The 13,145-nt window shown below is 40.5% G+C and overlaps 1 protein-coding gene across 1 annotated transcript in view; it reads left to right on the top strand.

The window, feature by feature from the left end:
- EFCAB5 (EF-hand calcium binding domain 5) overlaps positions 1–13,145 on the top strand; it is a 130,413-nt gene that overhangs the window by 40,712 nt on the left and 76,556 nt on the right. Inside the window, exon 6 of the mRNA XM_066364377.1 lies at positions 3,917–4,073. Within this exon, the coding sequence (XP_066220474.1) occupies positions 3,917–4,073 (157 nt within the window). The remainder of the gene's footprint in view (positions 1–3,916; positions 4,074–13,145) is intronic.

Genomic DNA, 13,145 nt, shown 5'->3' with positions numbered 1-13,145 from the left:
AGGGGTTTTTAAGTATTAGGAAGGGAGCACCATAGTATATATTTACTTACAACAGTTGATAAGAATCATAGTGTATAGGACAGAGTGAGTCCATAAGTATGTACATGATCGATTAAAACAAGTTCCACTGTTCAGCAGTCAAGAAAGAGCATTCAAGCCCTGGCCAGTTGAATCAGTGGTAGAGTGTCAGCTCTGCATTTGGATGTCCTGGATTTGATTCCCAGTCAAAAGGAAGGAGAAAAGAAGCAGAAAGAGAAGCAACCCTCTGCTTCTCCACCCCTCATCCTCTCACATCTCTCTCTCTCTCTCTATCCCTCTCTTCCCCTTTTGCAGTCATGGCACGGTTGGAGCAAGTTGGCCTGGGGCACTGAGGATGGCTCCATGGCCTCACCTCCGGTGCTAAAATAGCTCAGTTGCCAAGCAATGGAGCAGCAGCCCCAAATGGGCAAAGCATCACCCTATAGGGGACTTGCCAGGTGGATCCCATTCGGGGTGCATGCAGAAGTCTGTCTCTCTGCCTCTGTATTTCTCACTTAAAAAAAATTATTTTTTGGCCCTGGCCGGTTGACTCAGTGGTAGAGCGTCAGCCTGGCGTGCAGGAGTCCCAGGTTCTACTCCCAGCCAGGGCACACAGGAGAAGCACCCATCTGCTTCTCCACCCCTCCCTCTCTCCTTCCTTTCTGTCTCTCTCTTCCCCTCCTGCAGCCAAGGCTCCATTGGAGCAAAGTTGGCCCGGATGCTGAGGATGGCTCTGTGGCCTCTGCCTCAGGCGCTAGAATGGCTCTGATTGCGGCAGAGCGACGCCCCAAGATGGGCAGAGCATCGCCCCCTGGTGGGCATGCTGGGTGGATCCTGGTCAGGCACATACGGGAGTCTGTCTGACTACCTCCCCGTTTCCAACTTCAGAAAAATACAAAAAAAAAATTAAATTTTTTTAATTAAAAAAAAGCATTCAGTTAGGTCTAGTAATGGTCTGGTGTACAGGGGTCACTCAAAGTTCGTGATCAGTTATCCACTTAAGCAGGTTAGAACCAGTTTTAATGAAATATAATACTCAGTTTTGATATAATTTAGGATGGGGGAATTTTTATTAGATAGTTTTTGCTGAATAACAAAGTAGCTCAAAACTTAGTGACTTAAAACAATGATTTATTTTTTCATCATTTTTTAGGTTGGTAACTTTGTTCTGGGCTCATGGCTTTTTTCTGCTCCACATGGTATCAGTTGGACTTACTCATGCATTGCAGTAAGATGTCAGTTGATAACCTTAATCACTTGTCTGTTAGTTGACTGACTGTTTGCAAAAGCAATGAAGGTAACTGGATCATCATCCAGAGGACTAGTCTAGCTAGGTTCATTTCCAAGGTGGTGGTGGAAGGAATCCTAAGTTCAATAAGAGGACAAGCCCCAAAGTCAAACACTTTTCTTCTTCTCTTTTTCAATTTTATTGTGATATAATTGATAGCATTTTTCAACTTTTTTCTTGCACCATGTTTGCTAATGGTCCTTTGCCAAAGCAAATCACATGGCCACAGCCAGACACAAGACTACAGAAATAGGCTCCATCTCTTAGTGGGAGGAGCTGCAAAGTTACATTGCATACAGACATGCATACCGCAATGAGAAAAATGTGACCATTTTTGCATTTTAACACACTGTAGTTTCTTTTCTTCTTTCTAGTATTCTTAAATGTGGATTTATAATTACATTTATACTGTTTACAGGTAGGTCTATTCTACACTGCCCCAAATTAAAAGTTTTAGATGCTATGGAGTTCTGTTGGTTGATGTGTATATCATCATAAGATAATGCAGACTACAGAAGAGAACTTCTATTCATTCACTGAATGTTACATAATCAATTTAAAATCCATTTAGATTATATTTTGAGTCTCATGTACAATGGTCCTGAAACACAAAACTAGATTTTGTTTCTAAATGTGGTTATTAAATAAGTGGGAGGAAATGATGTCTGAGCTGAGGCCTAAAAGATATGGAGGATCTAGTAAAGCAAAGAAAGAGATAAAAATATTTCTGGCAGATAGAAATATGACAGAAACCCAATTTTGTTAATCCATTATTGTGTTGCAGTGATCAATAGGCATAAGAATCTGAAAATACCAGTACTTATTACACAATTTTGCTTACTTAACTGTTCTGCATTGGACTCTAAGCTGTATAATAGCAGAATCCATAGTAGGTGCTCAATAAATGTTTGTGTAATGACTGAATAAATGACTGACTTAGTGAGTGAAAATGAGAAAAAGCTAGAAGAAAGACAGACACAGAATAGAGAATCATGTAGGAATGAAGACAGGAATTTAGGATAATGCTTTATAGAGACGGGGAGAAAGGGGAAAGAGTGAGAAGTAGAGAGAAAAACAGAAAAGGAAATAGACAAAGTAGCAGAAGGAGAAAGAATAGTGGAAGAGCAGAAGGAGAGTCAGCTAAGGAAGGGACTGGGGACTCTGAGATAAATGGTAGAGGTTTGGCTGCTTAGCAGTTGTATAAGAGGAACTTAGCACTTCCTTTAAAATACTAATTAATTCTCCAGCAGTTCAGAAACAGGCCCTTCTACACTATTAAACCACTTGCCTGTTTGGGTTTCAAACTTCAGTTTATTTTTGAAGGCTTATTTTCCTAGAGAATTCTGAAGACCTTATATGAGCATTAAGTAATGACCTAGATTTTAGATTTTTTTAAAATTAGGGTTATACAAATTATAAGTTCTTACTGAAAATTCCTCTGCTTTTCAGTATTTGTCAGATTACCTTAGTCTTTCTTCTTTGAAAGATGAAGACCTCCCTCAAACATTATTGAAAAATTATATTTCAAACCAGCAGCTACATTTATTATTCTGAGCCATTTTGGTGTTTCAATCAAACCAGTTTGGGGGTTTTAAAGTCCTAATAAAGATAATGAACACAAGGACAATTAAAATCATAATTCTTGGCCCTTTCCGGTTGGCTCAGCGGTAGAGCGTCGGCCTGGCGTGTGGGGGGACCCGGGTTCGATTCCCGGCCAGGGCACACAGGAGAAGCGCCCATTTGCTTCTCCACCCCCCCCTTCCTCTCTGTCTCTCTCTTCCCCTCCCACAGCCGAGGCTCCATTGGAGCAAAGATGGCCCGGGCGCTGGGGATGGCTCCTTGGCCTCTGCCCCAGGCGCTAGAGTGGCTCTGGTCGCGGCAGAGCAATGCCCCAGAGGGGCAGAGCATCGCCCCCTCGTGGGCAGAGCGTCGCCCCTGGTGGGCGTGCCGGGTGGATCCCGGTCGGGCGCATGCGGGAGTCTGTCTGACTGTCTCTCCCCGTTTCCAGCTTCAGAAAAATACAAAAAAAAAAAAATCATAATTCTTTTCTCATTTTTTAGCCAGATAATATAGCACTGTCTGAGGACAAGGGTAATTATTATGTTCAGAGGCTGTCAAAATATTTAACCCTGGCTGGTAAAGGAAATATATATTCCTAGACAGAAATCAAAGGTTTGGTCCAAGGCGTCAGAATTATTTGAGATGCTCATTATAATGTATCTTTCAAGCTCCCACTTACACCTTGAATCAGAGCCCTTCCACATAACTTCTGCATCCAGGGAAGAGAGAGACCCACCACCTTAGGCCTTAGTACATTTAACCTTGCTTTTAGTGTACATGTGGCAGCTTCTAGAGCTATTCTTAGTACTTCTTAAATATAGTACTTAGTTGGTAAAATAAGGCCTACCTCTATAAAAAAAAAGTCAAATAATAGTAGAAGGCAGCCTATGATTAATGTGCTGTTAGGCTTGAATCAAGAACAATTTCATGGAGAAAAGACAGGCACAAAATTTTTACAAGGCTCTGGACTCTTATATTCTGACATTTGAACAATCTGAATCCAATCCAATGGTCTTAACTCAACACGTCTTCTATTTCTACGTCCTTCAGAATATCCAAGATGAAAGAGAAGGTTAAAGAGAAACAAAAACAAAGAGAAAGCATAAATGAAGTCAAAGTCAAGGTGGCCAACACACGAAAACAGGCTCTGCAGGAGCAGTTCAATGAATGGATCCTAGACCCCAACGGAACAATTCCTTTGGTAGTGGTAAGAAAGAGGTTGTCTGTGAGGGGTAGGTGGGGTGGAAAATGAGAGGGTGATTGCTAGAATACTGAATAGAATACTAAAAACCTCCCTCTAAATTTTCAGTCCCGCTGAGGTAACTAAATTCTTTTTATTATTTATTTATTTATTTGCTTATTTATTTATTTATTTTAGGTGAGAGGAGGGGAGATAGTGAAACAGACTCTCATATACACCCTGACTGGGATCCACCCAGCAACATAATCTGGGAATGATGCTTGAGTACTAAGCAATTTTTAGCACCTGAGGCTGACACGCTCAAACCAACAGAGCTATCTCAGTGCCCTGGGCCATGCTTGAACCAATCAAGCCACTGGCTGTGGAGTGGAAGAAGGAGGAAAGGTGAATAGGGAGGGAAAAAGAAGCAGATGATTATTTCTCCTGGGTGCCCTGACTGGGACTTGAACCCAGGATGTTCATACTCTGGGCCAATGCTCTATCCACTATGCCACTAGCTATAGTTCTAAAATATATTGACTCTGGCTGAGGTTCCTAAACTCTTCATTACAGACAGTCATAGCTTTCATTTGTTTGTTTTTTGTATGCATATGACTACTTCTGTGGGCTAAGAAACTATCTTTTTTTTTCTTTTCCAAGTAAGAGGAGAGGAGATAGACTCCTACATGCGCCCTGACCAGGATCCACCTGGCAACTCTCCTCTGGGGCTGATGTACTGCCCATTTGGGGTCATGCTTGCAACTGAGCTATTTTTTAGCACCTGAGGCAGAGGTTCCAGGGAGTCATCCTCAGCACCCTGTGCCAATGTGCTGGAACCAGTTGAGTCATGGCTACAGGAGGGGAAGTGAGAGAGAGAAGGGAGAGGAGTGGAGAAGCAGATGGTTGCTTCTCCTGTGTGCCTTGACTGGGAATTGAACTCAGATATCCATACACTGGGCCAACAATCTATCCACTGAGCCAACCAGCCCTAAGAGACTATCTTAGTCCAGAAGATATCTTTAAGATTTAAATGTTTTCTCTTAGGTATATATATTGAATAGATATGAGAATATGTACTGCTTAGATAAAATGACAAGCATATTTTTGGTTCAAAGTGAATTATTATTTATTGAATTTATTGGGGTGACATTAGTTAATAAAATTATATAGGTGTCGGCCTGACTGGTGGTGGCACAGTGGATAGGGCTCTGATCTGGTATGCTGAGGTCCCCAGTTCAAGTCCCCAAGGTCACTGGGTTGGGTGTTGGCTTGCCAGCTTGAACATGGGGTCAGGGACTTGAAGCCCAAGGGTCGCTGGCTTGAGCAGAGGGTCACTGGCTTGGCTTGAACACACACCCCCCTAGCTCCTGTTAAGGCATGTATGAGAAACAATTAATGAATGGCAGGAGTGAAGCAACTATGTGTTAAGGTTTCTCATCTTTCTTCTCCCTCTCTCTCTCCCTTCCTGTCTTTCTCTCATCAGTAAAACAATTATATAGGTTTCAGATGTACAATTCTATCATATATCATCTGTATATTGTATTGTGTCTTCACCACCCCAAGTCAACTCTCCTCCCATCACCATTTATCCTCCCTTTACCCACTTCTACCTCCCGCCACCCCTCTTTCCATCTGGTAATCACCATACTGTTGTCTGTGTGTCTGAGTTTTTTCTTAATCCTGTCCCCTTTTCCACTCAGTGTCCAACCCCCATCCAAGAGAATTATTAAAAATAGATCAAGGAAGATAAGCCACACACTGGGAGAAAATATTTGCAAAACACATATCTGATAAAGGACTATTATCCAAAATATACAAATAACTCTTAAAACTCAACAATAACAAAGCAAACAACAAATTGAAAAATGGGTAAAAGACCTAAACAGACACTTTCCAAAGATATCCAGAGGCAAATAAACATATTAAAAGATGCTCCACATATAGTATCAGGAAATGCAAATTCAAACAACAAAATACCACTACTCACCTATCACAATGCCCAAACAGAACACTAACACCTCTAAATGCTGACAAAGATATACTTTCATTCATTGTTTATGGGAATGCAAAATGGTATAGCCACTTTGGATGATAGTTTGGCAGGTTCTTATAAAACTAAACATACTTTTTTTAAAATTCATTTTAGAGGGGGGAGGAGAGAGAGAGAGAGAGAAGAGGGAGGAGCAGGAAGCATCAACTCCCATATGTGCCTTGACCAGGCAAGCCAGGGTTTTGAACCGGCAACCTGTGTTTCCAGGTTGACGCTTTATCCACTGCGCCACCACAGGTCAGGCCAAAACTAAACATACTTTTACCATATGATCCAGCCATCATGTTTCTAGGTATTTACACAAAAGAGTTAAAATCTTATGTTTAGGTCCTGGCCAGGTAGCTCAGTTGATACAGTGTCATCCTGGTGTGTCAAGGTCATAGGTTCAATCTCTGGTTAGGGAACATATGAAAAGCACCCGATGAGTGCACAGCTAAATAGAACAACTAAGTGGAACAATGAATTGATGCTTCTCTTTCTCACTCCCTTCCCCCTTCCTCCTCCATCCTTTCTCTCTTAAATCAATAAAAAATTAATAATAATAATAACTTATGTTCAGACAAAAACATGCACATAGCTGCTTACAGCGGCTTTTTTAATACCTGCCAAAATTTGGAAGCAACCAAGATGTCTTCTGTAAGTGAATGGATAAACTGTGGTACACAGTGGCATCCTAGTTTTTACATAAAAAGGTTGGGAATGATTGAGGACATGTATGTGAAATCATTTTATATACCTTGAAGTATTCTTTTTAAAAAACTTTATTTAGAAAATTAACTTTAACAAGGTGACATTGATCAATAAAAGTACATAGGTTTCAGGCAAACATTTCTACAGCATTTGAACTGTTGATTATGTTGTATACCCATCACCCAAAGTCAAATCATTTTCTGACACCTTATATTTGTCCCTTTTTACACCTTTCCCTCCCTTCCTCCTCCACATCCCCATGTCCCCCTCCCCCTGGTAACCACTTCACTTTTATCTATGTCCCTGAGTTTTATATCCCGCCTAGGTGTGAAATCATACAGTTCTTAGCTTTTTCTAATTTACTTATTTCACTCAGTGTAACATTCTCAAGGCCCATCCATGTTGTCATAAATGTCTCTATGTCATCATTTCTTTTCTTTTCTTTTCTTTTTTTTTTTTTGTATTTTTCTGAAGCTGGAAACGGGGAGGCAGTCAGACAGACTCCCGCATGCGCCCGACCGGGACCCACCTGGCATGCCCACCAGGGGGCGATGCTCTGCCCATCCGGGGCGTCGCTCCGTCGCGACCAGAGCCACTCTAGCGCCTGGGGCAGAGGCCAAGGAGCCATCCCCAGCACCCGGGCCATCTTTTGCTCCAATGGAGCCTTGGCTGTGGGAGGGGAAGAGAGAGACAGAGAGAAAGGAGAGGGGGAGGGGTGGAGAAGCAGATGGGCGCCTCTCCTGTGTGCCCTGGCCGGGAATTGAACCCAGGACTTCCGCACACCAGGCTGATGCTCTACCACTGAGCCAACCAGCCAGGGCCTATGTCATCATTTCTAATAGCTGAGTAGTATTCCATTGTATTTATGTACATCTTCTTTATCCAATCCTCTATCAAGGGACACTTTGGTTGTTTCCATGTCCTGGTCACCATGAATAATGCTGCAACAAACATAGGGGTGCATGTGTCTTTATGTACCAATGTTTTCATGTTCTGGGGTATATGCCCAGTAGAGGGATTGCTGGGTCATATGGTAATTCTATTTTTAATTTTTTGAGGAACCACCATACTTTCTTCCATAATGGTTGTACTAATTTGTATTCCCACCAGCAGTGAATGAGGGTTCCTTTTTCTCCACAGCCTCTCCAACACTTGTTATTACTTGTCTTGTTGATAATAGCCAATTTAATAGGTGTGAGGTGGTATCTCATTGTAATTTTGATTTGCATTTCTCGAATAGCTAGTGAAGATGAACATCTTTTCATATATCTGTTGGCCATTTGTGTGTCCTCTTGGGAGAAGTGTCTGATCAGGTCCTGTACCCATTTTTTAATTGGATTGTTTGCTTATTTGTTGCTGAGCTTTGTAAGTTTTTTTAATATATTTTGGAAATTAACCCCTTATTGAAGCTGTTGTTTACAAACATCTCCCATTTAGTTGGCTGCTATTTGTTTTGTTGTCAGTTTCTTTTGCTGTGCAGAAGCTTTTTAGTTTGATATAGTCCCATTCATTTATTTTTGCCTTTACTTTCCTTGTCTTTGGGGTCAAATTCATAAATTGTTCTCTATAGCCAAGGTCCATGAGTTTAGTACCTATATTTTCTTCTATGTAATTTATTGTTTCAGATCTTATATGTAGGTCTTTGATCCATTTTGAATTAATTTTTGTGAAGGGGAACAAACTGTAGTCAATTTTCATTTTTTTGCATGTGGCTTTCCAATTTTCCCAGCACCATTGATTGAAGAGGCTTTCCTTTCTCCATTGTGTTTTTTATTTTATTTTTTTATTTTTGGCTCCTTTGTCAAAGATGATTGTCCGTATATATTAATTTTATTTCTGGGCTCTTGATTTTGTTCCATTGGTCTGTATGTCTGTTTTTATAACAATACTATGCTGTTTTGATTATCGTGGTTCTATAGTATAATTTGGAGTCAGGTAGTGTGATACCTCCAGCTTCATTCTTTTTCTTCTGGATTGCTTTGGCTATTTGGAGTTTTTTATGGTTCCATACAAACATGGTAATTTTTGTTCTATTTCTTTAAAAGATGACAGTGGAATTTTGATGGGGATTGCATTAAATTTGTATATTGCTTTGGGTAAAATGGCCATTTTAACTATGTTCATTCTTCCAACTCATGAACATGAAATATTTTTCCATTTCATTGTGTCTTTTTCAATTTCTTTCAATAATGTTTTGTAATTTTCAGTATATAAGTCCTTCACATCCTTTGTTAAGTTTATCCCTAGGTATTTTGTGTGATTTTTTTTTTTAAATGTTAGTTGGAGGCCCTGGCCGGTTGGCTTAGTGGTAGAGCGTCAGCCTGGCGTGCAGGGGTCCCGGGTTCGATTCCCGGCCAGGGCACACAGGAGAAGCGCCCATCTGCTTCTCCACCCCTCCCCCTCTCCTTCCTCTCTGTCTCTCTCTTCCCCTCCCGCAGCGAGGCTCCATTGGAGCAAGGATGGCCCGGGCGCTGGGAATGGCTCCTTGGCCTCTGCCCCAGGCACTAGAGTGGCTCTGGTCGCATGGCAGAGTGATGCCCCGGAGGGCCAGAGCACCGCCCCCTGGTGGGCAGAGCATCGCCCCCTGGTGGGCATCCTGATGGGCATGCCGGGTGGATCCCGGTCGGGCGCATGAGGGAGTCTGTCTGACTGTCTCTCCCAGTTTCCAGCTTCAGAAAGATTAAAAAAAAAAAAAAAAAGTTAGTTGGAAATTTTATTTTAATTAATTAATTTATTTTTACTATAACAGAGAGAGAGTCAAAGAGAGGGATAGATAGGGACAGACAAACAGGAATGGAGAGAAATGAGAAGCATCAATCATCAGTTTCTCGTTATGATACCTTAGTTGTTCATTGATTGCTTTCTCATATGTGCCTTGACTGTGGGGCTACAGAAGACCAAGTAACCTCTTGCTCGAGCCAGCAACCCTGAACACAAGCTGGCGAGCTTTTTGCTCAAGCCAGATGAGCCCGCGCTCAAGCTGGAGAGGTCGGGGTCTAGAACCTGGGTCCTTCCACATCCCAGTCCGATGCTCCATCCACTGTGCCACTGCCTGGTCAGGCATGTTTGTGTGTTTTTTTGTTGTTGTTGTTGCAATTGTAAAAAAAAAATTGTTTTTTTAAGTTCACTTTCCAAAGTTTCATTATTGGCATACAGAAAAGCAATAGCGGCCCTAGCCAGCTGGTGCAGTGGTAGAGCATTGGCCCAGTGTGTGGAAGTTCTGAGCTTGATTCCTGGTCAGGGAACACAGGAGAAGTGACCAATGCTTCTCCAGCCCTCCCCCTTCTCTCTTTCTCTCTCTCCACACACCTCTCTTTCTCTCTTCGCATCCCACAGCCATGGCTCTAAAGGTTTGAGCAAGTTGGCTCTGGCGCTGAGGATGGCTCTGTGGCCTCACCTCAGATGCTAAAATGGCTCCATTGCTGAGCAACAGAGCAGCAGTCTCAGATGTGCAGAGCATCTCCTGGTAGGGGGCTTGCCAGGTGGATCCCAACTGGGGTGCATGCCAGGGTCTGTCTCTGCCTCCCACCTCTCATTTAATAAAAAGAAAAGAAAAGAAAAGCAGCGATTTTTTGTATATTGATTTTGTAGCCTGCAACTTTACTGTATTGGTTTACTATTTCTAATAGGTTTTTGGTGGAGTCTTTGGGGTTTTCCATATACAGGATCATGTCATCTGCAAAAAGTGATACCTTTACTTCTTCTTTCCTGATCTGGATGCCTTTTATTTCTTTCTCTTGCCTGGTCACTCCGGCTAAAACTTCCAGAATTATGTTGAATAAGAGTGGTGAGAGTGGAAAGCCTTGTGTTGTTTTTTATTTTAGAGGAAAAACTTTCATTTTTTCACCATTTAGTATGATATTAGCTGATGGTTTGTCATATATCGCCTTTCTTATGTCAAGGTATTTTTCTTCTATTCCAATTTTATTGAATGTTTTAAACATAAAGGAATGTTGTATCTTATTGAATGTCTTTTCTGCATCTATTGATAGGATCATATAATTTTTGTTCTTTTGTTGATGTGGTGTATTACATTGATTTCCATATGTTGAACCATCCTTGTGCTGAAATGAATCCCACTTGATCATGGTGTATTATTTTTTTAATGTGTTGTCGTATTCAATTTGTTAGTATTTTGTTTAGGATGTTTGCATCTGTATTAATTAGAGACATTGGTCTGTAGTTTTCTTTTTTGTGTTGTCCTGGCCAGGTTTTGGTATGAGGGTTATGTTGGCCTCATAAAATGTGTTAGAGCAGGGGTCTCAAACTCGCGGCCCGCGGGCCGCATGCGGCCCGCCAAACAATTTTGTGCGGCCCGCAGACTAATCCACGAAGTTCAAAATATTTTGGATAAAATTAAGTAAGCCTAGGGGCCTACTTGTATTTTTCATTTCTCTAGCATCCTAGCTAGATATTAGCTTAGTTAACAGCAGTTGTGATGCGAACTACAGTTTCTGGTCGTTTTGTGACACTGAGTAAACGGCATATACGATTGTGCTTGTTGTACTGATTTTTTTTTGTTTTCAACTGCAGTGAGAAAAGTGTTGCGTAACAGTTGCCTTTTGTAGACCTAGTGCGGCTCGCCGAACGGCTGTGATCTTGCTCTGCGGCCCACATGCTGAGCTGAGTTTGAGACCCCTGTGTTAGAGAGTATTGCTTCTTCTTCTATTTTTTTTGGAAGACTTTGAGAAGGATAGTTACCAAATATTGAATGTTTGGTAGAATTCACTAGTGTATCCATCTGGTCCTGGACTTTTGTTTTTTGGGAGGTTTTTGATAGTTGTTTCTATTTCCTCCCTGATTATAGGTCTATATAGGTTTTCCACTTCTTTAGGACTCAGTCTAGGAAGATTATATAATATAGTTCTAGGAACTTATCCATTTTCTCTAGCTTGTTGAATTTGGTGGCATATAATCTATCATAATATTCTACTATGATCCTTTGTATATCTATGATGTCTGTGGTAATTTCCCCTCTTTCATTTCAGATTTTGTTTATATGAGTCCTTCCTCTTTTTTCTTTAGTGAGTCTAACCAGTGGTTTATCAATTTTATTGATCTTTACAAAGAACCAGCTCTTTGTTTTAATAATTTTTCTATAGTTTTTCTGTTCTCTATTTCATTTAGTTCTGCTCTAATTTTTACTATTTCATTTCTTCTGCTGACTTTGGGTTGCCTTTTTTCTTTTTTTCCTAGTTTCTTAGGACATGATATTAAATTGTTTACTTAGGATCTCTCTTGTTTCTTGATATAAGTCTGAAATGATATAAAACTTCCTTCTTATTACTGCTTTCACTGCATTCCAGAAATTTTGATATGTTGTGTTGTCCTTTTCATTTGTCTGTATATATCATTTGAGCTCTGCTTTTATTTCTTCTTTGACCTAGTCATTTTTTAGAAGTATGTTGTTAATGTCCACATTTTTGTGGGTTTCTTCACTTCCTTTTTACAGTTGAATTCTAATTTCAAAGCCTTATGGTGAGAAAATATGCTTGGTATATTTTCAATTGACCTGAATTTGTTAATTTTAGTTGTGTGGTCCATCATTTGCTCTAGACTTGAGAATGTTCTATGCACACTGGAGAAGAATGCATAATCTGATGTTTTGGGATGAAATGTCTTGTAAATATCTATTATGTCCATTTGGTCCAATGCGTCGTTTAAGGCCAACATTTCTTTATTGATTTTCTCTTTGTGTGATCTATCTAAAGCTGTCAATAGTATACTGAAATCTCCAAGTATGATTGTGTTTTTGTCTGCTTCTATTTTTAAATCAGTTAGTAGATGTCTTATATATTTTGGTGCTCCCTTGTTCAGTGCATATATATTAAGAAGTGTTATGTCCTCTTGATACAATGTGACTTTTATCATTATGAAATGTTCATCTTGTCTCTGGTTACCTTTGTTGTCTTGAAGTTAGCGTTGTCAGACATGAGTATGGCTACACCTGCTTTCCTTTGGATAGTATTTGCTTGGAGAATCATTTCCAACCTTTCACTTTGAATCTACTTTTGTCCTTGCAGCTTAGATGTGTCTCTTGAAGGCAGCATATGGTTGGGTTTTGCTTTTTGATCCATTTTGTTACTCTGTGCTTCTTTATTGGTGAGTTCAGTCCATTGACATTTAGGGTAATTATTGACACTTGAGGATTTCCTATAGCCACTTTATGTTTTGTTTTCTGGTAGTTCTGTGTCTTGTTTGGTTCTTCTCTTTTGTGTTTCTATCAGTTGTTTTTGTTTGGTGGTATTCCATACTTCTTTCCCCTGTTTCTTTTTTTTTTTAAGCTGTGTATTTCAGTAGTGGATTTTTTGTGGGTGGTTACCATTAGGTTATTAAGAGAAAAATGTTCATATGTACAA

This window comes from Saccopteryx leptura, chromosome 2 (genome assembly GCF_036850995.1).
Source record: "Saccopteryx leptura isolate mSacLep1 chromosome 2, mSacLep1_pri_phased_curated, whole genome shotgun sequence".
NCBI classification, from domain to species: Eukaryota; Metazoa; Chordata; class Mammalia; order Chiroptera; family Emballonuridae; genus Saccopteryx; species Saccopteryx leptura.
The sequence above is the reverse complement of the archived record's forward strand: the minus strand, read 5'-3'. Positions and strand labels throughout refer to the sequence as shown.